The following is a 27907-nucleotide window of genomic DNA, read 5'->3' on the forward strand; positions in this document are numbered from 1 at the left end:
GATAGCTCTCTGTAGGTATAACCTACAAGACTTCATGCTCAAAAATAAATCTTCACTTAAGGAAAAAACTAGAAGGAACCCATTAAAATCTTTGCATAAGTTTGTGACAGGTTAATGAGTTTTTAGATTTAGTACTAAGAAATGTTCTTATTTTCTCTTACTAGTAATGAAAGTTTATGATGAACTGAGAAAAAAATATTTGGAGATTAAAAAATTCTATGCACCAATGGGTTGTGCCCTTGGAAATAAGGTTTGTACAAAAGCAAAGCCATCTACTCTGCTTTTATTAGTAGCACTCATACAGTGATGATTATTCAGGAGATAGAACACTTTTGACTTTCATTGCCATGATTAAGAAAAATGAAGAAAAGCTAAACTACTGAATTTGGATCTTTCCCAGTGAGCTGGTATCATTTAGTTGGCAATGGGTTGTTTTTGTAGTGATGGGTTTCTAGTGTTGTTGCTCTATAAAAAGCATCAATACCATAAGCAATGGTGTCTGTCCACTTTTCTACTTTCTATCAGATATGCTGACATTCACAAAAGATATAAGGATCTGCGATGTCTGGGATGATTTGATTCACTAGAGGGCAGGTTTTGTGTTAAATGTACTAACATTCTGCTCAGTAAGTTTCATGTCTAGGCATCTGCTTTAAGTACTCACCACACTGAAACAATAAAACAAACTCCTAGAACCATGGTAACACCCTTTGGCATTAAAGCTATCTGCTGGATGATGTAGAAGAACACAAGAAAGGGTAAAAAAGGGGGGAAAAAGAGGGGGGTAAGATTGGAGATTCTTTCTATCTATATTTACTGAAAGGTTTTAACTCCTGGCTGCCTGCAGGGAGGATCACAGCACATAGAGGGATAACACTATCTGGATAAAAGTATTTGCCTGTTTCATGACCTGTTTCATATTCATTTCAAAGTCTGATACCAACCAGATGCCCCAACATGATGATAAATTTAATTTATTTCTAATTTCTCAAACTCTTCTACAGATTCAGGCAGCAGAGTCACAGCCATTAGCTCACTGAGGCTGGATGAATCATTGAAGGAATGGAATTGATCAGGCAGATAGATTGCAGTGCATGGCTAAGAGTCTCCTAAGAAGGGAGATGGCAGAAATCCAACATCAAATAGATGATGAAATGGCCATTTCCATTAAGGGAACATCACATCACAGATATTAATTAGAAGGCACTATAATAGAGTTAAGTGGATGTGGGGAAAAATGCTGAGTTAAAAGTCACCCCGGATGTCCCTAGCCTGAAGTAATCATAGATGTGAAGGTGAGTCATGGATTTGCAATTTTCCATTCATTTTACAATAGCTATAGGTAAGGTAGAGAACAGATATAACTCCAGAGTGGTGATCTTTTTTTTAGACTGGGTACAAGCTATCTTTAAAAAAAGAAAAAAATTCTAGTGTTTTCCTTTTATTATTAGGAAGAAAATTACATCTTTTACTTACAGCGACACTAATGGTAGATGATAAGAGACCTACTATTTTCCTAGTAAAGAAGAAATAAAGCAAATGAAACAAATTAGCTTTGAGTTTAAATGCCCAGCATTCTACCAACTTTTTTATTTTAAGGATGTAAACTCATCTTTAAAACTAATGAAATATTCTGTCCTGAGTCTTTAGTTCAAATCTAGCTTTAGCTGTTAAAAATTAAAAATCTTTTAAAGTATTATTTGATAACACCCAAATGCTGGAGACAGTCACATTCCAGACCTTCAGAGCTCTCTAAAACATTGTTAAGACTCATATTCAAAGTATCTATTGGCCCAACACTGGATTTATGACACTTTAATTTTTTTATTCTGCAATCCCTTGCACTTTCCTTCCCCCTAATACCTTCCAACTGCATTCTTCCTATCTGTATACATCATAAACAATAATTGCAGACAGATGACCAATAGGGGAGTTGAGACAACAGTGAAAATAGAAGGGTTTTATCTTTACATTTTGGTACAATATGGATCACAACCTCAGGATTCTGGATGAAATACTTTGGTTATTAACTTCAAATAGTTGAGGCTTTATCCAAGAGGAAATTTCTTTGCTGAGGTTCCATTCTTAATTTTCTACATAAACTTAGAAAATTAACAATCTGCCTTACATCACCAAAAGAGCAGAATCACAAAGATATTATAAGAAATAATAAGATGCCCAAATAATGTGGAATAACTTGTTGAAAGCCTTTTTTTTTTCCCCCAACAAGCACTTACAAATGGTAAGGATACATCAGCAAAAATGATTAAATAAAAAGAAAAAGAAGAAGATAGCAGGAGAGGAAGAATGAAGGGGAGTAAGTCAGAGGGGGAGACGAACCAGGAGAGATGATGGACTCTGAAAAACAAACTGAGGGTTCTAGAGGGGAGGGGCTGGGGGGATGGGTTAGCCTGGTGATGGGTATTGAGGAGGGCACATTCTGCATGGAGCACTGGGTGTTATGAACAAACAATGAATCATGGAACAGTACACCAAAACAAATTATGTAATATATGGTGATTAACATAACAATAAAAAATAAAAAAAAACCAGCAACAACAACAACAAAAAAACCTCTGAAAATTTTCTCCTCCATAAAAGCCATGAGAACACTGGCAAAAATTATAAGAATCAACTTTTTCTGAACTGTGGGAATTAACCAAAGGCTTGCAGCAATCTGAGGAGGGTTCATTAAAGAAAAAATGGCTGAATCTTGATAAAAACAATGAGCTTTGTGACATTTTTAACTCTCCCTATTCTTATTCCACTCTCCTGAGCTCTAGAGTAGCCTTAAAAACCAACAGTTTGTAATCACAGTAAAAACCACGAAAGGGGTCAGAAGAGTGATGAAGTTCCTTCAAAGCCCCATTCTCAGAGAACTCTCATCATTTGACCTGTCTCGTGGCTCCCTGGAAGACCTCACTTGTAAGGCCGTCTTTATTTGACCTGACTTGGAGTGTACCAAGTCAGTGCAAAGAGCCTAATCCGCAGGGGTGTTTACTGAAAACAATTTCATGCAATTGCTTAACAGTATGGCTACCTGAGGCAGTAGACATCAGTTGGGGCAAATAATAGGCTAACCAAAAAGTTTCAAAGGGAAAGCTGAGGAATGAGATATCTATAAGGGGCTTTAAAAAATTCTTAGTATCCCCAGGAATCCAGAAGTCTACATGCTCATGAAAGACCTGAGAATGTCCTAAGCTCACTACTCTGACCTTGAGGCTCTATGCAAGCAATAAATGAAGTGCCAAGTGCAAGCAGAAAGCAAATGTCAATGGCCTGGTAGAGTGTTGAAGGTGAGCCCCAATGTATACACAAGAGTCCTTCAGAAAAGACTGGCTTATTGGTTCCAAGCATTTAAGGTAATCTTAATTCAATCATTAGCTAAACTAACCTAAGTAGAGACTTTAATGAACATACACAAAAAGGAATACAGACTTTCAGAATTAGTTTAGGAAAGTCACTAAATAACAATAACAAATAGCAACAAAAACAGACTCTGGGGGAAGGGGAAAATCTGATTCTGAGAGTTGCTACATTATTAAAATGTCCAATTTTCAACAAAAAATTGAGATTTTGCAGGAGCGCCTGGGTGGCTCAGTCGGTTAAGCGTCTGCCTTCAGCTCAGGTCATGATCCCGGGGTCCTGGGATCAAGCCCCGCATCGGGCTCCCTGCTCCATGGGGAGTCTGCTTCTCCTTCTCCCCGTGCCCTTTCCCCCTTCCTTGTGCACACACACACACTCTCTCTCTCAAATAAATGAATAAAATCTTTTAAAAAAAATTGAGATATGCAAAGAAAAGAGAAAGTAAGATACCTACTCAGGTAAAAAAGGTAGTCAACTATAACTGTACCTAAGGAGACCAGATGTTAGACTTACTAAACAAAGACATTAGCTATTTAAATATGTTCAAAGAACTAAAGGAAATTATATCTAAAGAACTAAAGTATGCAAATAATGCCTCACAAATAGAGAAACTCAAAAAAGAGATAGAAATTATTTAAAAATAAAAAGAAGAACCAGTGGCTCAGTCAGTTAAACATCTGCCTTTGGTTCAAGTCGTGATTTCAGAGTTCTGGGATCGAGCCCTGCATTGTGGGCTCCCTACTCAGCAGGAAGTCTGCTTCTCCCTCTGCCACTCCCCCTGCTCGTGCTTTCTCTCTCTCAAATAGATAAAATCTTAAAAAAAAAAAGAAGAAGAAGAAGAAGAAGAAGAAGAACCAAATAGAAATTCTGGAGGTGAAATGTACAGTAACTGAAATAAAAATTTCAGTGGAGGAATTCAAAAGCAGATTAGAGCAAGCAGAAAAAAGAATCAGTAAACTTGAAGATAAGTCAACTGAAATTATCCTGTCTGAGAAAGAGAAAGAATAGAGAATGAAGAAAAATGAACAGAGCTTCAGAGACCAATAGGACGTCATCAAATGTACCAACATATGCATAATGGGATTACCAGAAGGAGAAGAAAAAAAGGGACAGAATGAATACTTAAAGAAATAGTGGTCAAAAGTTTCCCAAATTTATCTAAACATTTAAGTAGTTCAATGAACTCCAAATAGGATAAAATCAAAGAGATCCTAAACACATCATAATGAAACTGTTCAAAGACAGAGAGAAAATCTTAAAAGTAAAATATAAGGAACAAAATTTAGATACTCTCCTGAAGGTTGCCTATAAATATATCTGAAGCAAAGACAGTGGCTTCAAGCTTAGATCTCAGAGTCTTAGTTCTGGCATGTACCTCTTTGGAGGTAAATTAGTTGAGTATAAATTTGATATAACTCATAGGGGATGGTTTTTCTCTCATTATAATCTTTCAGAATAACAATCAACCAAATTCTCCAAACCAAGTGAGTGTTTAGTCTCCTACACTAATCTCAAAGCAGCAACAGATTCAAAAAGGAAATAAGAAATCCTTTTGCAGAGAGAAAAAAGTATCAGCAGCAGATGACTTGATTATGGCTTTTATGTGGGAATGTTCTTTTAGGTACTTGAATAAAAGGCTTAACTTACCTATGGTGGCTGATTAAGAATTTCTTAAGAACTATGAGTTAATCATTAGTTTTTTTGTAGCTCATTCACAAGAAAATACAGTGACATAGTAGTATCTCAAGCTAAAAAAACTTAAATAAAAAATTTAAATCTCAATAATAGACCTAAAGTATAAATTTGACCATATTTCCCTCTCTCCTCCTCCCACATTCACTTAAATCAAGAAAAGCCACTCAGATCATCACACTTTTTCTTAGGATTAGAAATTGGGTTAATATAAGGTTACTGATTTATTTCTCTTCTCTAAAAGCTCTCTGTTTCACTGATTCTCTCTGACTACTATAACTGCTTTTTTTATTTATATAGGTCTTCATACTGGAAGTACAACAAAGCACTATGGAAACATAATGGAAAAATAATAATAGAATACATGTTCAAAGACATATCACTATCCTCTTTTTAAGGGCATTATATCATAAAATTTCAAACTGGAGGGTAAATGCATAGTTTTTACCCTTGTTCCTCAGATAAAGATGCCAAGAAAGAAAAGGTGGGAATAAAATGTCTTACTCAAGATTAGGAAAATAAAACTGTAACAATTTCAAAAACCAAGAATAAATTAATCAATAAAAATATTGGGACTAATGCCCATGATACAGAATAGCGATATCTGGGTGGCTTCTAGCCTTCATGATAGATATTCATAGATGGGGAAAACTACTCTATCATACAGACTTCCCATAACTAACCTGTAATGATAAGACATTCGTTGTGATCCAGCACCTCAGTGAAGAGCCGTGAAACAATTAACTCGGGGTTGATTAAAAAGCGGATTTCTTCTTGTACAAGTCCTGCACCGGTTACACCACCTCCAACAAAACGGTTTGCAAAATCCACCTATTTGGGAAAATGTGGCATGTTAAATGATGATCTAAATACCTACATATATGATAAAGAAGTACTCTCCCTCTTCCTTTCATTTCCCATGTAAATCAATCCCCAAATTAGTAATCTTCCCAGGGAGAATAGGTTGTGGTTGAATGTACTCTTTCCATCTCACTGCAGTTAACATCTCTGCTTATTCCTTTGGATTCTAAAACCTTAAAAGGAACCTGGAAAATGGAGCTTTTAGGCAAAAGCCTCAATGTAATTATATAGACTCTTGTTTACAAACCTTCTATGTACTCCAAGGGCCATAAATCAAGGGAAACTTTATTTGGAAAGGTTTTAAGATCATTTCTACACCATTCACTATTCAATTTCCATTTCTGGATTTCTTATGACTTTAACTGTATCTTTCTTATATAATATGGCAATCAAACACATGCCCTAAAAGAACTGAGGAACTTAGTAACTGCCCTTTTTTGGGTAACCTTTTTCTTCTGTGAAAGAATAAAGAGATGGAAATTTCACCCTAAATTCAGTTGTAAATGCCAAACTGTGTAAACATTACAAACTATTTTTTTAAATATAGCTAAGGAAAAAAATGAAAACAGAGAACCTAGTTTAACAACAAAGATTCATAATTTGGGTATTGTTGATAATGCTACTTATAAACAGCACAGTACATGTTTATGGAAAGAGCCCAAATGTCTATCAACTGATAAATGGATAAAGAAGAGTGGGGTGTATGTGTATGTATAAATAAACAAACTGGAATAGTCCTCAGCCATAAAAAAGAATGAAATCTTGCCATTTGCAACAATGTGGATAGAGCTAGAGAGTATTATGCTAAGTGAAATAAGTCAGTCAGAAAAAGACCCATACCATATGATTTTACTCATGTGGAATTTAAGAAACAAATGATCAGAGGGGGGCACAAGAAAGAGGCAAACCAAAAAATTATAGAGAACAAACTGATGGTTACCAGAGGGGAGGTGGGAGAGGGGAAATAGGTTAAATAAGTTAAATAGGTGATGGAGTTTAAGGAGTACACTCGTGATGAGCACCAGGTATTATAATTAAGTGTTGAATCACTAAATTGTACACCTGAAAGTAGTATTACACTGTATGTTAACTGGAATTTTAATAAAAATTTAATGGTTTCCAGCTTTGTCTTAGATTTTTCTATTCGAGGATTTAGATTACACACATACACAACACCCTGTGTACATACATAGCTATACACATGCAAAAGAATTTAGTAAGTAATGTAAAAGAAGCTTATATACCGTATAGAAAAAACATACTCGTGTCCTCTCCTTTCCTCTTACACTACTACCACACTTACAACACTTTTGACACCAGATGTATGGGTTTCCACACATCAAGAAATTCTGAAACACCAGCTAGGTGTCCTATAATTCACTTCAGTTCTGACATCATCTACCAGGAGTTCACATCAAATCCCACAGGCTAAGGATTCAGTCCCACAAGACTGCCCCATTTCACACACCAACTACAAGTCCCAAGTTGTCAATTATACTTCTAATTGACCAGCTATAAACTGGGGTTCCCATGACCTGCTCCTGTGGTTTGATAGAACAGCTCACAGAACTCAGGATAATACTTACTTATGTTTACTGATTTATTAAAAAGGATATAATAAGGGATACAGATGAAGAGACAAATGAAGTGCTACATAGGGCATAGTAACTGGGAAGAGGCATAGAGTTTCTATGCCTCTTTGGGCAAGGCACTTTCCTAGTACTTCCACACGTTCACCAACCTGGAAGCTCTTTGAATCCTGTTCTTTTGGGGAGTTTTGTGGAAGCTTCATCACTTAGGCATGATCAACCATTAACTCAGTTTCCAGCCCCTCTTCCTTTCCCAGAAAATGGGGGTGGGGTAGAAAGTTCCAAACCTCTAATCATGGCTTAATCTTTTTGGTGACCAGCACCCATCCTGAAACTATCCAGGAGCTCACCAAAAGTCACCTCATCAGAACAAAACACACTCTTATCACCTAGGAAATTCCAAGGGATTTAGGAGCTCTGTTTCAGGAAATCAGGGTCAAAGACCAAATATTAGAACAAAAGATGCCTCTAGTGCTCTTATCAGTTAGGATATTACTGGGGTTTTAGGAGCTCTGTGCAAAGAACCAGGGGTAGAGACCAATATACGTTTTTTCTATTATTTTACATATATTTTCAGACTATTGTCAAATATAAGATTTCCTAAAACTTGTTCTCTAAAGCAATTATGATACTACATAGTAATTTGAAGTCTGTTTTACAAGAGTAAAGAATATGAATCTTTTGATATATAAAGATATATGTAAAAAGAAATTAACAGAAGGTAAAGTAGTCTTTCATTAGAGAAAAACTTAGAAATACTGAAAAATATGACTGGACAAGTTCTTGAAATGAGTTATTATAGAGAACCATATATATTTTATACTCTGGCATACTAAATCAACACTAAAAAAGTAACTCTTTAGCTTATATAGAAAAATAATTTTGGTTGAACTAGTCCATTGATTAGAATTAGTTGCTTTCAACATATAAGGTCATTATGCATTGGGTGATTTATGGCTTAAAATGTTCAACAAAGATCAACTGAATATTGTGCTGGGAACCATGTGATACAAAGATGAATATGACGTGAGCCCTGACTTCACAGCATTTGTAATCTAGATGAGATCCCAGCACATAAGCTGAATAAGATGATTACTAAAGAACCTACTAGAATGTATTAGATCCTTCCCAAATAATACAATTAACTAAAATTGGAGCAAGGGGACATGGCATTCAAACTAGATTTTGCTGACATTCAGGCAGAGGGAATAACTGCACAAGGACGTGGGAAAAAAACAACTGTACAGAGCTACATGAAGACAGTGTTAAGCACTGTCTGTTAAGACAGTTAAGCCTGTCTGCAATGTAGAGTATGTGACGGATTATAGTTGCTGATGCGGTAGTCTGGGTTCTTGGAAAAATTCTAGGATGAAAAGTTACAACTGGGCCTGTGTTTTAGAAAGATAATTCAGGCTAGAGTTCAAAGAATGAATTGGAAAGGAGTAAAATTAAAAGCAGAGAGGCTGGGTAGGTGACTACTGAGTAGTTTAGATAAGCACTACTAGGGCCTCAAACAGGTCAGCGGGGAAGAAAGTGAAGGAATGAGAGACCCAGCAAAAATTAAAATGGAGAGCACTTGAAAATCAAGAGACTAGCTAAACATAATAGCACTGTGAATACAAATGAGAAACAAACAAGGTTTGAGATCAGCAAAACTTAATTTTTACTGGAACAAGGTACACAACTAAAATAAAAAGATAAGTTCTATCCAACTTACGTACAACTTGGTAATGATAAGTGAAATACATTCAATGCACATACTATTATTCATTCTTTGAATAAAAGGCCAACATTTATTACTTGAAAGGTATGCACAGAAATAAATACATTATACTAAACTCAATATGCCTCTGAAGGCAGGGGTCTTTTAGAAAAATCAAACTTTCTACTACTTAAAAAAGTTCTTAATAAAAGGCTCTCTACTACAGGTGAGAAACCTGTTCCAGTACATGAAAACAAGCATATGAGGGCTTATTTTTAGCCATTTTCCAACTCACTTTACTTTAAAGCTAATCGTTCAGATTAGTCAGTTTCTGAATTATAACTTGATGAAAAGGGAGAAATGATAACAATCCTTAGAGAGGTTTTGTTGTTGTTGCCATTCAGCATAATGTAATTTACACGCTACACAAGGAGCTTTGAAATATTGCAATACAATATTCCCCGATCTCCTGGGGATACATGGCATGGGTAAGGAGAATAATTAATAGAAGCCTTTCTTTTAATCTATTGAGGTTTCACATTTCATCTATAATATATTCCAGAAAAGTGGGAAGAATCTCAACCTTGAATGTTGCTAAATAATTCCTTGCTGAATTGTATTGTGATGAAAGGTCAGCATTCCTGTGGTGCTAACTAGCAGTAGCTTTGTTTTCATGTGTATTAAGACTCCCTCAGTTAAATGCAAGATTTTAATGTAGAAAAGAACATCATCAAGATGGAAGTGTGGGGAAAAAGTAACATTCATTTGATAAGCATATTTCAAAATTACTGTTTAAAAAAAAGTAATGATTAAATACAAATTTAAAAAAATTTTAAGTGCCAGACAAATATTAATTCAGTTATCTAAGTATTTCTGTTTATAATCTCAAAAAATTGCTGGGAGAGTGATTTAAAGCAAAATATGGTTTGCCCCTTTGAAGATTTTAATTATAAATATGGCTTTGAAAAGGCCATTCTAAAAAGAATCTCAGTTTCATTAAGCACTGAGAGCATAAATATATCATAAGAAGCCAAATGCAAATGAGTCTAGTCATTTTACAGTATACATTAAGTTATTCAAACAAGTCAGTCCATCTCAGGAAACTGATTTAACTTCTGACCCAATATAAGCACCAAATAAGGATCTAAGAAGAAAAATCAGCAATTAGTGAAATGATATATAGCATCTTTCAAAGAAAACTGAAATTACAATGCTCTTGTAAATGGACTATGAACACAAATCACTAACATTTTGTCTCTGATTAGTGACTTTAGCAAAAGAAAAACATGTTCAGGTTAAGTGTTACAACAATTTAAAGCTAGATACACAGGGTATTTTGTTAACTCCTTTTTCCAAAAATACATATTTCTAAAGTAAAGGCAGTAACACAGATTAATAACAAAGATTGAAAGATGGGCAAAATAACCTGCTCTGAAACAGGGAAAAGACAGCAAGCAAAGTTGGCGCACGTGCCTGAAACTGTTACATATGGGAGAGAGGACCTTCTTATCAATCAGTTTTAGATGTCTGCCTCCTAAGACCTAAACAAGGTTGGTGGCAGAAAAACATTTCAAGCTGGTCATCATTTGGGGCAGAGCAAGAGCCTTTAAAGAAAAAGAACAAAACTGCTTGGTGACGGCTTGTCAAGACCATACTCTGGGAACTTCATCCACTGTCAGTCTACATCAATGTCTGAACTAAGAGGCCTGATGTTGTCCAGATCTTAAGATTTTCTGTCAAAGGCTTTTTAAAGAGGCGCACATTAAGAAACAGTGTACACTGGCAAATAAAAGTATTGCCAAGGCTGTCAAAATGATCTGTTTGGCGTTTTTCTCCATTCTGTTATCATGCTTCTTTGCATTAAATCAGTTTAGGAGATAAATAAACAGGTTTTCATATTTCCTTTGCTGTCAGAGCTTGGCAAGAGTAAGTCCCAAACACACACACACTGTTGTGATCCACCTACCTGTAGCATGCCTTGACCATTTCCTTCTATGGTACCTTCATAAGTGACATGCAATCGAGTCAGGGGTTTTTCACATCTACAATTTAAAAAGATAATCCTTTACTTTTTTTCTTTTTTCTCTTTTACTTATTTGAGAGAGAGAGAATGAGAGAGAGAGAGCACATGAGAGAGGGGAGGGTCAGAGGGAGGAGCAGACTCCCCAATGAGCAGGGAGCCCGACGCGCGACTCGATCCCGGGACTCCAGGATCATGACCTGAGCTGAAGGCAGTTCCTTAACCAACTGAGTCACCCAGATGCCCCGATAATCCTTTACCTTTAATGACAAGCATTTCACTATGGAAAAATGTGAAAATATACATAACTAGAGAAGAAATATTGAAACCATTCCAAATCTTAAAAGCCAGAAACAGGTGCCTGGTTAACATTTTCGATACAGATTCTCCCAAACTTTTTCTTATTCAAATATTAAAAATACATATTTAAATTAAAATGGGATAACATGCTGCTTTGAAACCCATTTTTCTCCTATAAAATATCAGTTTCTCTTCTTTAAGAACTGAAAAACTTCTCAAAATGTAAAAAAAAAAAATCTATGCAATTTTATTATTATGCTAGAGTTGGCAACCTAAAGAAAAATACAGAAAAATTTGGCAATAAATCATATATGATACTGGGATGGAGTCTATTTTCACTAGTTTGTATACATGATTGTGTGTGGTGGGGGTGTCTTGATGAAAATACAGGCCACAGAAATCTGATCTATGATATTTTTATATTAATAAAATTGATGGATGAATCTACTACTTGTAAGTCACAATTATTTTCTTTCCCTTTCATTGACCACAGTCACTGACATGCTACCCCAAAATGTGGCATCATGATATAGCAAATATTTTAAGCTGCATTAAGTTTGAGAAAATGGCAGAAGCAGGAGGGTCACTATGACCTCCTCCCCTCCTCACAGTTCTTCCTACGTGTAATAAAACCTTCATGTGCAAGGTGCCCACCCTGTATTTGGAGAGGAACATCCTTATCCAAAGAAAAAGGGATGCCAAGAATTCTAACAAACAGGCCTTGCTAAGTTTTCCCCGGTTAAGTACAATTACCTCGTATTTCTTAATCTATCAAATTCCTCAGAAATGTCTACTCTCCATTGAGCAAAAAATTAAGTGGGTCTGTTTCTTTGGGCCTTCATTCCCTTAAGAAGGTTCCTGTGACATGTAAAACTTACATTAAATAAATTTGTGTGCTTTTCTCCTGTTAATCTTTGTCCTTTTAGTTTTCAGACACAGCCTGGGACCCTAACTAGGTCAAGAAAATACTTTTTCCTCCCTTACAGTATTTACCTGGCTTACATTATATTAAAAAGCCAATTCCATTTTATTAATAGTATTTGATGATGACATTTTTCAGTGACAGATTTTCCTCGATTACTTACTTGATAAAAAATATAAATTACAATAGAATATAACAGATGAGATCCAAATCCCTAACTTACATTAAGGGTGGCATTCATTTTGGTGGGGACTATATATTTTTTAAAACAATTATGTACTTCTTAAAACAATTTAACGGGGGAAGCACTATTACTGGGATTTACTTTCCTCCTGATTTCAGTGAGTCCAAATACATTTCTGGGGAAGCTCCAGTCCAATAGATTAACAGCCTTAAACAGAAGGCAATTCAGTACAGGTTCTAAGAGCTCCACTTGCATTAACTCATGTAATCCTAACAACCCTATTACTATCTCTTTTTACAAATGGGAAAAAAATGCACAGAAAGCATTTATGTAATCTCCCCAAGACTCATAAGCAACAAAGCAACAAGGATATGAAGCCAGGTAGTCCTAACAATGGCCCAAACTCTTAAACAGTATGCTATACCTTTAGAAAAATTACTTTCTAAATCTCTTCTAGAAAGTAGTGACACAAGTTCGATCTTTTTTTTTTAACTTCCTTTTTTGTTTGTTTGTTTTTTGATCATACTTTCCTGGCCATTTTATGCTAAGGGAGACTACCCATGAGGATACCACTGAAAAGACAAAAAGAAGCATGATCTAGAAATCTAGTTTATCAGTCAGGACTTCAAAACAGAAATCTCATCTGTCATCAACTATTCTTCATAACTGAAGCTGTCAATGTACAGTACAATTCTCAATAAAATTATGAAACTGCTAGACACTTTTTTAAAAGCATCCTCCAACTTCCTGATTGGCCCCAGCAAATCTTTCATACCAGTCACAATCAAAGACACAGACGATTGTGGCTCTCTGTGATTAACTAAGCACAGCTAAGGTATTCACTGATGATCACTGGGTTAACTGTCACATGGCAGAAACCTGGAAATCAGAAAACCCTCTAACTTCCTGGCACCCATTTAGCTCCTTACTCCTGGGAACACTAACAATCCTCATCTCTTCTTTATCCTTCCTCTTTAAATGAATACATGTTTCTGGTTCTGTGGAGTCTGGGAGATTGATTAATTACATTCTGCAACTTACTTACGAAGCAGCTAAAACAAAAAGAGGTCAATGAGACAAAAAAAGTTTGAAAAGTTATCAAGTTGAATTGTGCCTATGAAAGTTAAGGGGAATATCTCGATCTTACTTAGAGGCAAAGTTATCTCACTGACACAGCAGCCTTGCCAATCTTGGCATTTTGACCTGTCCCTTCTCTCTCAGATGGTAATGTACCAACGGATGTCCTTTCATGTTAGTGCCAAATTAATGTCAGATGCAGAGTAGAGATCTGCAGCTGAATTAAAAACAAGCCCTCGGCATGATCTATAAAATCTACACCAAAGTGGGATGAACAAAACATCTGACTTCCTATCAGATACTAATAGAAAAGCTAAGAAAACCAATCTGTATTCTGGTCTGGACAGATAAGAGCAGACTTACTTTTAGTTGTAGATACCATATTTTAAGAGGGACCAATGGCATGGAGTCTATCAAGAACAAAAATAAAGGGTTTAGAATCCATATTATATGCAAAACAGAAGAAATGAGTAAATTTAGTATGTATCTGTGTGCACTGTTAGAGGTGGGGGTGGGTCAAGAAAGCATGATGATACATGAAGAAGACTGAATGTTAAAGAAAATTAGATTCATTTATTGTACCACCAGAAGGAAGAACCAGGAATGGAAGAGGCAGGGAGATTCTTTGGAATACAGAGTTTCTTACCGAATGAAAGTATTAGATAATAACACGAGCAGCCAACAACGGGATACACTGAGGTGAAACAGTGCATTTCCCATCATTGAAGCTGTCATCTGTCACAGATACTACAGAGCTGATTGATATTTTTAGTAGACAGCTGGGTGAGATGATTTTCTGGGGTCCCTTTCATCTCTAATATGCCAAGACTCCAAAATGCTATATATGTTCTCTTCCTTTTCGGCTCTATTTTGTTTTTGTTTTTATCTTCCATTTGTTTAATATTTTACCCACTTCCCTCTACTAATAATCATCTCAGCCATGCAGTCAGCCTCCTAAAGTAAGTCTGTTCTCCTTTCACCTCACAAATAAACATCTTTGATGGATAAGAAACACCACAGGAAAGCCACTTAAGTAGATGTGTTTCCTCAGTTAACTTCCTTAAAAATGAGTCCCTTTTATCACTAATTCCAAAGGAAACAATTACAAACTATGATAAAAATTATGAGAAAGTGAAAATGAGAGTTAACATAAATGCATACGCAAAATACGCATTTAGTATGTTTGATCATGTCTTCATGTTTGATCTAAAAAGTTGATCTACTCTTCTTTAAGTGCTTTGGGATCTGCTCTAGATTAGGAAATATATTAACTAGTTCAGGGCACAAAGGAACCTACAAATCTGAATAAACTCAGATTGGTTATTATTCTCAGTTATTTGCAGATAAATAATAAGGAAAAAAATACAGTAAATTAGCAACTTTCACAAAATCTGCCCATAGTACATGTGAACAGCCAAACTTCAAAATTCTTATTATTCAGACAAATTCTAGGTAACTACTATTTACATTTTATTTTAACAAAGAAACTACCCCCATCTCGTCCTCCAGAACGAAAAGCCAAAAAATACAAATATAGTAACCAAAAGAAAGGGTAAGGATTAGTATTAAATATTGGTGTTCTAGGGGTGCCTGGGTGGCTCAGTAGGTTAAGCATCTGCTTTAAGCTCAGGTCATGACTGCAGAGTCCCTGGATGGAGCCCCACATTGGGCTCCCTGCTCAGCGGAGAGTCGGCTTCTCCCTCTCCCTCTGACTGCTGCTCCCCCCTGCTTGTGCTCTCTCTCTCTCACTCTCTCCCCCAAATCAATAAATAAAATCTTTTAAAAAAATAAATACTGGTGTTCTAGTTGATATTAGTGTCTTCACACAAAACTCCTAAGTAGGACTTTGCTTCAGAAAAAAAAGACTAAGGCAAAGAGTAGAAATCACAGGCTTACGGCCTTTGATTCAGATAGCATGACCTTTCCAACAATGAGAGCTATCAATGGATCATTTATAGGAAACTGCCTAGCACTAGGGTAACTAAGAGGTTGGGAAACCATCTTTCTAGGAGTTGCAAAATAGAATCCTATCCCGGTAAAAGAGCCCTTATAATTCTAAGATTCCCAGATTATTTTTATTATTATTACCTTTCCCACTCTGGAAAATCTTCAAGACTCTGTCTTGTAAATGTCACCAAGCCAGTAGGTTCTACAAAAGCAATAAAAGAAAAACACACCCAAAAGAAGTTTTGATTTGGAAAGATTATATACATTCAGTAAAATAATGGATCTAACAATGGTTATAAAACTAACTGGAAAAATACGAAGCTTAGGGTTAGAATACAATAGAAGACTGATTTAAAATAATATTATCCTTACAGTAGGAACTCTTTCTATAAAATAGTAATCCCTCACTAAAACACAAAACTATACAAACAGCACAATGGTACCCACTGGTAAAGTTTTCTAAACTGAATACATTTGTAAAAAATCACTGAAAAAAAAAGATGCGTTAATAAGCATAGCTTACACAATAAAGACAAAACTGAATTTTAATCTGCAGACACCTCAAAGAAAGGACTTAATCTTACATCTAAAGGCTGGTGAATGTATACACATTTATGCATTTTATAATAAAATAAAAGGTCTGTGATTAAAAAAGAAAAATGTTGGCATGCCTTTGGAGTTGACAAAGCTAAATCCAGGGCTTAGATGATATGCAATTGCTCTACTTAAAAGGCACCTTAGCTAGAAGGAGGAATTACTGTGTTCTAAGAGGTTAGAGAAGAAAGATGACATAGTTTTTAAGGAGGAATAGATATGAGGGGATCAAAACACAGTATATTTTAGAGGAATGCGATCCTTTTTTGTTAGGTTTACTTTTTTTTTTCTAACTAGTGGCAAAAGCAACAAATAAATCAGTAGGCCAAAAGTAATTTGTTTGATTCAAATCAAAGAACAAACTAAAAAGGCCAGGCCACTTCTGTTTTCTTCTGTTAAAAAGAAAAGGAAGCCAAGAAAGAGAAAAGCTCTCAAGCAAAGAGAGATATGTCAGGAACTATTAGTGATAATGGTGGTAGAGTCCCAATAAAAGCTTGACAATCATTTCATTCCTCTGGATGATTCCCACATTTCTCTGCTCTTAGTCAAAACAGTAACAACTCAAAAATCATATGGAATTGTTACAGTAGAACATTAATGGGTGACTTTTGTTAATATGGGTTATAAAATAGTCTTAAGATTTCCTTCAGAAATTTCTCTAAGGCAAATGGATAACATATTTAAAACTCACAAGAGATCAAATAATTCAAACACCAGAGAAGCAATTCTATTAATAAGAAATTAATGTCAGTATCATTATTCAGCAACTTAGCAGATAAGAATATTAAATGTCCTTCACAGATATACTAGCAGATCCCAAGAGAAATTCATAAATGAATATCACTAGCAAAGCCAGAAAAAAGGCAGAACATGGCTCTGTAGATATAATTAAAAATACTTAGCATTCTTATTGCCTTTCTTCCATAAAAAGGTAACTTTTATGCTAGAATAGGTTATTTTGGTTAATCAAGTATTTCTCTTAATAAAATCACAATATACACTACATATGAATTGTCAATTTTTAAATACTCCATCTATGAGACACTTTATCTAAAACCATACTGAAAATAATTCAGAAAGCACTTGAAAATCTTTCAACCTCAAGATCCTCATTAAAAATATAAAATACAGACATTGACAACACTGAAAAGTTAGTCTTGATGGAATTCTATTTTATCAATTCTAAAAGGCATATTAACTTCTGAAACTGGGATATATCTTTTCATACTGGAAGGTATCTAGCCATAGCCACTGGTCTAGATTAAAGTCGAATTTTTCCAGAGATGTGTATCTGCTTCTTTGGTCATCTGGGAACACCACCAACCCGAGATCAGTGTGAATTAAATCCACTGTCGCAGGCTTTTGTGGATCACACTGATAATATGACTTCATACTCAAACTTGAGGCTTGTGGTTCAAATTCTCAGGGGAGATTTTTTTGTTTCTTCTCTAGCCAGTGTCATGTTGACACTTCTAGTTTCTTTGTTGTCCCTTTTTTGCACAGGTTAATTTTTCATCTATCCTTAGACTGAAGGCACACCTTTGGTGAATCAGCTCTGTAAAAGAGGTCTCCTATGACTCCCCATCCTGAGTGTTTTTTCCTTCTTAGTGGTACATAACATAATGACACTTTTTACCATTTATAATGTCCTAGATTTGATGAAATATTGTTTAAATAGGTTTCTGTAGTTTCTTTTAAGTAGACTTCAGACCTTCTATATAAATTAATCATTAACTTGCAAACCTCTTTTGTTCCACTGAGTGTTTCCTCCTTAAGCCTGTAGCTTTACATCCTAAAAACTTATAACACGTGTCACTATATTTCACAAAAAACTAAATTACCATGTACAATGAAAAAGTCAGAAAATAAAATGTCTAGTTATAATTTATCTTTTTCAGCCTAATTCCTAATACTTATGATGGTTTATAAGTTTCTAGTTGAAAAAACAAAATATTAGCATTTTTCCTCAAAGCAAATAAAATCCTAAAACTTGGACAAGTTAGCTTTTAGAGAAGACATACATGATTTGACTCCAAGGACAGAAAGGTAAACTCTGAATTACTTAGGTATAATAATGGAATTCATTCTATTTAGCAAAGCAAATTTAGAATAGCAAAAAATGTACTAATCTTTCCAACAAATTATTACAAATTCAAATTTGACTTTATGTCTCATAAACCCAAATGAGTCTTCATTTCCTTTATTATTTCATTCAGTATAGAGATCAAAATTAAAAATAAATAAGCTAAGAAATAACCCTCTATCAAAGAAGCATGATTTTTCTCTTAAATATCAACATTCTGATAATTGATTCCTTTCTGAAACTCTAAACAATGTTTAATAGCAATACCTTCAAAAAGAAAAAAATGCCAAGTACTATAATGTGAAATTATATACTAAAGGAAGAATATGAGAAAATTGATCTTTAAATGAGTCAACTGACAACCTGAATGACCAGAAATGAAAAGAACTCATTTCACTTGACCGGAGTTGACCTGCTCCAGTTAGCAAAAGCAAACTTTAAGATGTTCTGGTTTCCCTTATAATCGACTTATAGGAAAGGCCATCTATTGGAAATAGCTAACATTTATTAATCATGTAACTTCGCACTTCATACTTAAAACTATCCTATGAGGTAACTGATCATTATTCTTTTATTTTACTGATGAGGAAACTGAGGCTTAGAGGTGTTAAGAAACTTGTCTGTGGTCACCCAGCTCCTAGGGTAAGAGTAGCAATACCGATCTATTATTAGCTAGTAACTTCCAGCACTTGTTAAGATATTTATCACCACTGCCTCACATGTTATGATTAGTCTCTGGGAAAACAAGATGGTCAAGGTCCAACAGAAAAAGACAAACATATAAACACTAAGTATAACACTGTTTTATAAGAACTCTAAAAGTATGTAAAGGGGCCACAAAAGAGAGGGATGAGTAGGAAGGCAACAAATCAGCTGTCCTCTGCAAATACACTAATTGTTAATAATCAATGCTTCTCTAAATAAGAACACCCAAAATGTATTTCCTGGTCTATATACTCTCTTTTCAAAGTATTAATTTACTGCTTTTCATTCATGAAAACCTATTAAAATACGTTCTGCTGGTCCAATTTCAGAGTATATAAAACTCACACATATTCATTGCACACATTTAATGTATATAATATGCATAAAATCTAGATTATAATGCTGAATTATTTGGTTTGGGCAGGAAGATGTACTTTGAACAGAAAATGTTTCTGACCTGCCACTTGATCTGAACTGTCCGCATCAGTGATAAAAATTAATATAAGAATGAAAGGAATTTACTTTTCTCTGTGACTCTTCTAAAGTAGCAGAAGAGTGTTTTAAGCTTCTCTGGTTTCCTTGATGAACGTCCTTCAAACAACCTGAAAAAGACCAAAAATAAAATAAAAAAGGGTGATTTAAAATGCCTTAATGACTCACAAATAACTAAATATATTGCTACCAAGTAAAGGAAGGCAATTCTATAATGACAGAGAACTGGAAAACCAGATTTAAACAGCATCTAGGGAGGACTAAAACCAACTAGAACCAGGCTTCTTAAAAGTTGTTCGAGTCAGATGGCACTCTCTAACAACAGTGTTTGTACCATCTATGTTCCTCCAGGGAGAAGGCACCATCTGGCCCCCCAAAGTCAATTAGGCCAGTGAGTTAATGCCCAATCATTTTCCCAATGGCAAATACAAATAATTCATAATATTACTAGGTAGTTAAATGACTGAACAAAAATGGTATCTGAAAAAAAATCCACACGATTATGTTGGGGGAGGGAGGGCAGTGGGTGGTTATGACAATGACAAGCAGGTATGACAAGGTATTTGGGGACTGACCAATCTTTGGTAATTAAACAGATATACCCTTTGCACAGTAACCAAAACAACGCTTACTCATCTAGTTTCCAGCAACCTGGACTTGCACTACTTAATTTAGTCTTCTTCGAAATGACGTGGCATTGTTAATGGTAACACATAATGCAATTTATCCTGAGGAAAGAAAAGCAGGGCTTTGGAAGCATATGACCTGAATAAGGAGTTTGCTGAAGGATTTCAAACACAAAAGCATGCTTTTGGCACAAAATCTAGCTTTCCAAAGGCATTTAAAAATTATAAAGAAATTCTGCAGCTATAAATGATGAGGTATTATTTATCTGTCTTTGGTCATATACTCTGGCTTTACAACCAGAAACCATTTAAGTAAAAGTTCACTTTAGTAAATACCGAAATGGGTAAAATTTTTCATGATTAGAAAAGCAAGCTTATGTAACTATGCAGAGAGGGAAAAGTTAATTTCATGAGAAAATCCTATTGAGAACTGAAATGAATTAGGAAAAGGGAAGGAAATGTAGATTTCAAATGATCCTGTTTTCAGTGATCTGAAATTCTATGTTCAGGGTCAATTTCTGAGAAAACAATTTATGTGAATACTTATTTCCTGAAAAGAATACTAATGTCAGGAAAGTATTTTAACTAAATTTAAAATTGAACTGATTTAAAAAATAAATAAATAAAATAAAATTGAACTGATTTTTAAAAACAGTTTAAGAGTGCCCGTATGGGGGCGCCTGGGTGGCTTGGTTGGTTAAAAGTGTCCAACTCCTGATTTCAGCTCAGGTCATGATCTCAGGGTTGTGACATCAAGCCCTGAGTTGGCTCTGCGATGGGCATGGAGTCTGCTTAAGATTCTCTCTCTCCCTCTCCCCCCCTTCTACCTCTCTCTTTCTCTCTCAAAAAAGAGTCCCTGAATAATTTTTACTCATCTAAAAGAACTTATTTTTCTAAAATGTTTATTACAAATACTCTTAAAATCCCGCTGCCTGCTGAAAGAAAGATCTTTGAGAGAGCAGGTTTCAGCTTGGTTTCTTCTGCAATATGTCAACCAGGACAGTTGATTCAAATCAAAATGACAGTCAAAATGAAGAAGCCACTTGGCAGTTTAATTAAACATCCAGTATCAAATAAATGTGATTTACTAAATGAATATCTGGGGAACCATTGCAAAATCCCTTTCTAGGTTTACTACTTAGTAGAGGGAAACTATGAATATAAAGGCAGCCATCACCTTTTCTTAGAGATGAACTGATGTACTACATTATTCAATTAAAGTTCCTCTTCCACAGAACTGCTATGTAGTAAGGAAAAAAATGGTTGTTATCCTTGAGAAATAATTCCCCCAAACATAAAAAGTGTCCGTAGCTTCTATTTGTGGTCAGTTGTTTGTAAAATCATATTGAAGTCCACATATTTCATAACCACGATGACAAATTTGTAAGCCTAAGAGCCTCTTGGGACTATAGATTTATTACCCTAGCAATACTGACTTTCCTGGAAGATTATATGGCAGTTATTATCACCTACTACAAATGAGCATCCACTGTTTATCTTGTAGATCCTAACCTTATTGGTACAAAGTCAGGCAGAATCTCAATGTATTGTTTATTTGTCGCTCTAAGGCTAATTTCAAATCACTATGTAGCCAAATATGCTTTCCCATCTTCCTGACAGAGCAGGAAGTGCATGTAAGGTGGTAGGAATAAGAGACAAGAAGGAGGTAGAAAGTCAGGGAAGATGAAGGTTTAAATCCCTTGCATGAAGTCTAAAATTCCACAACAGTGAAGTCTGAAATTACTATGCGTAGCCACCCAAATAAAATGAATTATCCTGGTATGAAAGCAAGTGAAAAATAACATAAAAACACAGGCAAACAACATGAGTGAAAAATCACAAGAGTGATGTAGTATCTGAGAGACAGCATCTAGGGGGAGGAGGAAGACAAAGAGCCTGAGAAATGAGCTCGAGAAAGGAGGGAGTCAAAAAGATGAGGCTGGGAAGGCAGAGAGGAAGAGACTAACGAGATGAGGCTGGAGACAGAGGGAAGGAAGAGAGACAGAAATACACACAGAGAAAAGCACCCAGAGAAATAGAGACTCCAAGAGAATGAGACCTTCTTATAATAATCAAGCACCATCAGATTTTTTAACTTTTCAACAATTTTTTTTTTTAATTTAGGTTTTCAAGTCCTGGGTGTGTATATTTGAAGGCGTATTTTGAGTCAGCAGGTATGCAGATGACCATGCACATAAACCAGACCACAATAACCCCTTTGCATGTAGGAAGGACATTTTGGCATTTAACTGAATATTAGAGAGTATTAAAAAAAGCAAACAGAAAAAGCCAGTTAGGCAACCCCACTCTTGTTCTAAACAAAACTTTTTATTTTCAATGAAATAAGTCAATCAAGGGTCAGATACTTATTAACTAGTGTTTTTCTTTCCATACATATAAAGAAAATCATAGTTTAATAAAATCTTTCCCTGAATAGAATATTGATAACATTACTGGAATTGAATTCTAGCCACACACACAAACACACCCTCATGTGATTTCAAGTTAAGGATTAATCGCATTAGTACACAGTAAATCAAACTCAAAGCACTATAACCTCCACTTTAAAATGGATGCAAATGATAATCTGGAACCTAGCCACAAAGTCATTCTTGGCTTTTCTGTGAAGCAATCTGCCATATGGCCCCAACAGCACTTTCAATCCTGGGAAGAGGCAGATGTAAAAGCCTCCTGGGCTGACCACTGCTACAACCCACAATTAATCTCTGACCATCAGTTTCTAAGCAATCTCAGAAGCATCAATGCTAATCACATTGGAAGCCTTTATATGAATGTTTAGGCCCTGAAAGGCAAGCAGGGGAAAAGGTCAGGGATATTTAACATAACTAAGCAGAGCTGGAAGAACACAACAATAAATAAAAACAGGAAGACTTATTCAATTTATTGACATCAGCCTCCCACCACATACTCTTAGCCACTTTTCTTATTCAATCAACTAGCTAGCCATAGCCCTTTTGAGGCTAACTACACTCACACACACACACAACTGCCAGAAACTATAATCATAAATAGCAACTAGGCAAAAAAGAAAACACCACCACAACAAAATGCTCCATAATCAGCTTACCAAATGGCTCATCAAATTAGGTACTTGATCTTTCATAAGTCACATGAAAAAGGGAAACTTTTGGTTGTTTTCCATTTCTGGAGCACGCTCATTTTGCTCAAGAGGAAGTGAGACATAATGAAAGAGCATGGAGTCTGAACAGAAGACAGTGTCCAAGTCCCAGTTCTGCTGACAAGTCATTTACTCTCACTAAACCTATTAGTATAGAAGTTTCCCTACCTAGGAACTACCGTAGATAGAATCAAAGTAAGCTGTCAACAGACAGCATCAATGATCATGTATAGTCATGATCCTGGTTTTTTTGCTAGTTTAGGCTTATTAAACAAATACGATCTCAGTGCAGCCAACTGCTGACATCCCGGCTGCTAGGATTCCCTAAAACAATTGTGGAGACTACCACAGGCTTTACCTGCCCTTAATTAATTTTCAACATTCTGGTGACCAAAAGAATATCCATCAACCAGAAGACAGGAATATGCCTGTATTCAAATCTTCAATAGATTAAACTCTCATTTGGTGAAAATGCTATTGGGATACTATGAGTTTAAATCCCTCATGGTCACTCTGGACTGATGAATGACTTTGATTCATCTTACAGATCAAGAATTATTTCTAAGGATAGTTATAGTTTCTGATTAGCTATGATGTAAGAAGTATTAATCTAATTAAACTGAATAATTATTCAAAGAGAGGCCAAATAGCAGAATGGTTAAGGGACACAGCTTCTAGAAGTTAACTTTATCCTGAGTTTGAATCCCAATTATATACCAGCTAACTCAGTGAAGTAACCTACCCTCTCTAAGCCTCCATCTCCTTATCTGAAAAATGAAAAAAAAAACAAAAACCTAATTTATAAGTTTGATATATTAGGTAAAAAAAATAACAGCATGGTGATTGATACATAGCAAGTACTTAATAAATATTAGATATTGTTATTAAGAATTATTCTCATGAGGGCGCCTGGGTGGCTCAGATGGTTAAGCGCCTTCGGTTCAGGTCGTGATCCCAGGGTCCTGGGATCGAGTCCCGCATCGGGCTCCCTGCTCAACGGGGAGTCTGCTTCTCCCTCTCCCTCTGCCTCTCCCCCTGCTTGTGCTCTCTCTGTCTCTCTTGCAAATGAATAAATAAAATCTTTAAAAAAAAAAATTATTCTCATGAAAAAAAAATTCTCATGGCCAGCAAAGAAATCAACACTCATTTACATAAAATGCTTATATTGTTCAAATCCATATTCCCTTCATTTTTTTTTTTGACAGAGAGAGACACAGCAAGAGAGGGAACACAAGCAGGGGGAGTGGGAAAGGTAGAAGCAGGCTTCCCATGGAGCAGGGAGCATGATGCGGGGCTTGACCTCAGGACCCTGGGATCATGACCTGAGCCGAAGGCATACGCTTAATGACTGAGCCACCCAGGCGCCCCCATATTCCCTTCATTAAGAAAAATAGCTCAGTCTCTTTTCCTGTCAAACCTAACATGCTAACACTCAGAGCCAACCAGCTCAGACTTCAGGATAAATGACCATGCACAATGAAAAAGATAAACATGCCTTCGCAAAGAAGTTCCATCATTCCCCTGTCAGAAGTTTAACTGGAAAACAATGATGCTTTAAAATGAACACATGTGGGGCACCTGGGTGGCTCAGCTGGCTAAGCATCTGCCTTCGGCTCAGGTCATGATCCAGGATCCTAGGATCGAGCCCTACATCAGGCTCCCTGCTCAGCGGGGAGTCTCTTCTCTTTCTCCTTCTGCTGCTCCCCCTGCTTGTGCTTTCTTTTTGCTCGCTCACTCTCTCAAATAATAAAATCTTAAAAATAAAATAAAATTAACATGTCTTAAAATTGATAAAAATCCTGGTAATTATGGCAGGAAATGGGAAGTCACAAAAGCCAAAGCTTCCCAAGACTTCTTGACTTCTACCTGTCAGCCATTCCAAACCTGAGGCCTATTTTATTATCGAGAAAGAATGCTATCAGTGTAGCGGGGGCCTAGCCCTTAGAGGACCCTGTGGACTTGTTTCTCTTACATGCTGAATGGACAGTGACGGGGAAAGGGAGGTTATGATACTGTGTCTATGGGGCTATAGTTAGGAAGGAAGAAGCTAGCTATTTAAGAAAGGCTCAAAAAATCTGTGGGATTCCAACCTCAAAATCAAATTACAAAAATCATCCACTCTTTTTATTAACTTTGTCTTCTGCTCCACTTCTGATGACTGACTTGTAACTATTTTTCTTCTGATTATAAAAGTAATATATGCTTGTTATAAACAATTTCAAAAATATAGAAAAGGATGAAATAAAAGCATTAAATGGTAATCATACTTTTATTCACTTTCTTGTCAGTTCATTTTCCATGCTCATACACGTACCAACGTGAACATAGAGGTGTATTAACAAATACAGATATTTTAACATAATTGAGGTCATATTCTACATACAATTGCTAATTCTTTTTTTTTTAAGATTTTATTTATTTATTTGAGAATGAGAGAGGAGGGGGAGGAGCAGAGCGAGAGGGATAAGCAGACTCTACGCTGAGTGTGGGGTCAGGCATGGGGGCTTGATCCCAGGACCCTGAGATCACAACCTGAGCCGAACTCAAGAGTCAGACGCTCAAGCTCAACCAACTGAGCCACCCAGGCACCCCTACAATTGCTAATTCTAATCATGCTTAATCTTCTGCTCCCTTTCTGTGTTTTCTCTTGTTTTAACTGATGAGGAATGTATATTTGTAGTTATCCACAGACAGCTTTAAGCATTTCTGAGAAAAGGGCTATTAACATTTAACCAAGATATCAGACTAATGTGATTTGTGAAGAGTTTAAATACTGAATTCTTTTTTTTCTTTAAGTAAACTCTACACCCAACATGGGGCTGAAACTCACCATCCCAAGATCAACAGTAGCATGCTCTACCAACTGTGCCAGCCAGGCGCCCCTAAATACTGAATTCTTCATGGGTGAAACTTAACCTCTGCAATTTGCTTTAAAATTAAAAAAAAAAAAAAGTGGGGTTGGACAGGTGAAAACAGAGCAAAATAAAAAATTCTGGTAAGTACTGAAGTTGGATAAACATGGGTTCATAATACTGTTTTATTTTTTAGTATGTTTGTAAATATCCCTAACAGTTTTAAAAATAACTTTTTTGGAAAAGAGGCTCTCTGATACAACTTTAACTTAGTAAGAGAATGCATAGTTCTTATCTAAAAAATAAATTTAAGAGGTCTATAATTAAGTCAAGAATCAGTGTGAGAAAGCTTGTAACTAAGACATCAAAGGTTTATCTGAGGGACCATCAAGATACATGCACTGACTGACTACTCACCCCATGGAAACAAACGTAAGTGGCCATGGAAACACTAATTCTAAAGCATTATTAATTAGAGCTAGTGCTTACCAAAACCCCAAACCAGAAAAACAAAGAGCCATGGGACTGTCTTGAGAATTCTGGATAGAAATTTTAAAATTTACAGTATCCCTGGTGATCCTGGAGCTGATCAAACATTTATTCCAAATAAACAGAAAGACTATTTACTTTATGGAGATCCTTAGTATTAATATAACTAATACTCTTCATGGAAACAGATAATTATATTTCTACAAAATTAAATTTCCACTGTTTACTTACATATAAAATTTGACCATTTCCTTTTCTATATTAAAAAAGAAAACCTGCAAGAGATGCATAGCCCTTAAATATGAGTATAAAAAAATTCTTTAATAATTTCTCAAATAAGCCAAAAAATTATGGTTAATAAACAGGTTCTTTACACAATTACAATTGCTGATACCAATGCTCTTTGTTTTCTCTCAATCCTATCCCAAATAATAAAGAAATCAAAGGCAAAAACTTGAATTATATGTAGTTTAAAAATAAAACATTTCCTAATTGCTAAGGATAAGGTGCAGTTTGAAAAATAAAAAACAGCAGACTAAGAACTAGTTTTAGTCCTAGCCTTCTGCCACTAATCAATTTCTCAAATGTTTCATCTGTAAAATTTATTTTCATTCACTCAATGTGGATTTATTGAGGGCCTACAATGCATGGAATTTAATGAAAGATAAGATCCTTGTCCCCACTGATGGGGGAGCCTGGGTGGCTCAGTCAGTTAAATGTCCAACTCTTGATTTCAGCTCAGGTCATGATCTCAGTGTTGTGAGATCCAGGCACCACTTCAGGCTTCACACTCAGGGTGGAGTCTGCTTGAGATTCTCTCTCTCCCTCTGCCCCTCCCCCAGCTCTCGCTTTCTCAAAAAAAAAAAAAAAAAATCCCTATCCCCACTGGAAGGATGAAATAAGCAATTATAACAAAGTAGGGTAGGTGGTACAGTAGGAAAAGCAGAGAACACTAAAGGCACATGCCTGGATGTACAAACCTAAGAAGTACCCTGGAGGCCTCCTTTCACCCACTCACTGAACAAGTCTGTCACCATCACACTGACTTGCCCTTCAAATGTCGCACCTCCACCCCAACCACTACATGTTCCCAGCTATCATCCTCTCCTTCCTGGTGTATTGCAATAGCCTCCCCAACTGGGTAAACTCATTGTACTATGGCCCCTCTCTACTCAGTACCCACATTGTAGTCAGAATAAACTTCTGAAAATGCAGATTTGATCAAATACATCAGCTTCCCCCTCCTCCCGTACCAAATCCTTTAAAG

General features: G+C 35.9%; 1 protein-coding gene across 7 annotated transcripts in view; it reads right to left on the reverse strand.

Annotated features, from left to right (window-relative positions):
- The window catches only part of PARG (poly(ADP-ribose) glycohydrolase), a 128619-nt gene that overhangs the window by 37936 nt on the left and 62776 nt on the right, over positions 1-27907 (reverse strand). For all 7 annotated transcript variants that reach the window (XR_003518632.2, XM_027587264.2, XM_027587248.2 and 4 more), the window contains exons 10-13: positions 19565-19644; positions 15802-15862; positions 11177-11252; positions 5742-5889 (exon numbers count right to left, since the gene is read on the reverse strand). Coding sequence is in view for 6 of the 7 variants with exons in the window: in XM_027587264.2 (XP_027443065.1) it covers positions 5742-5889; positions 11177-11252; positions 15802-15862; positions 19565-19644 (365 nt within the window). In the remaining variant the exon portion in view is untranslated. The remainder of the gene's footprint in view (positions 1-5741; positions 5890-11176; positions 11253-15801; positions 15863-19564; positions 19645-27907) is intronic.

Source organism: Zalophus californianus, chromosome 15 (genome assembly GCF_009762305.2).
Source record: "Zalophus californianus isolate mZalCal1 chromosome 15, mZalCal1.pri.v2, whole genome shotgun sequence".
In the NCBI taxonomy this organism is placed as follows: Eukaryota; Metazoa; Chordata; class Mammalia; order Carnivora; family Otariidae; genus Zalophus; species Zalophus californianus.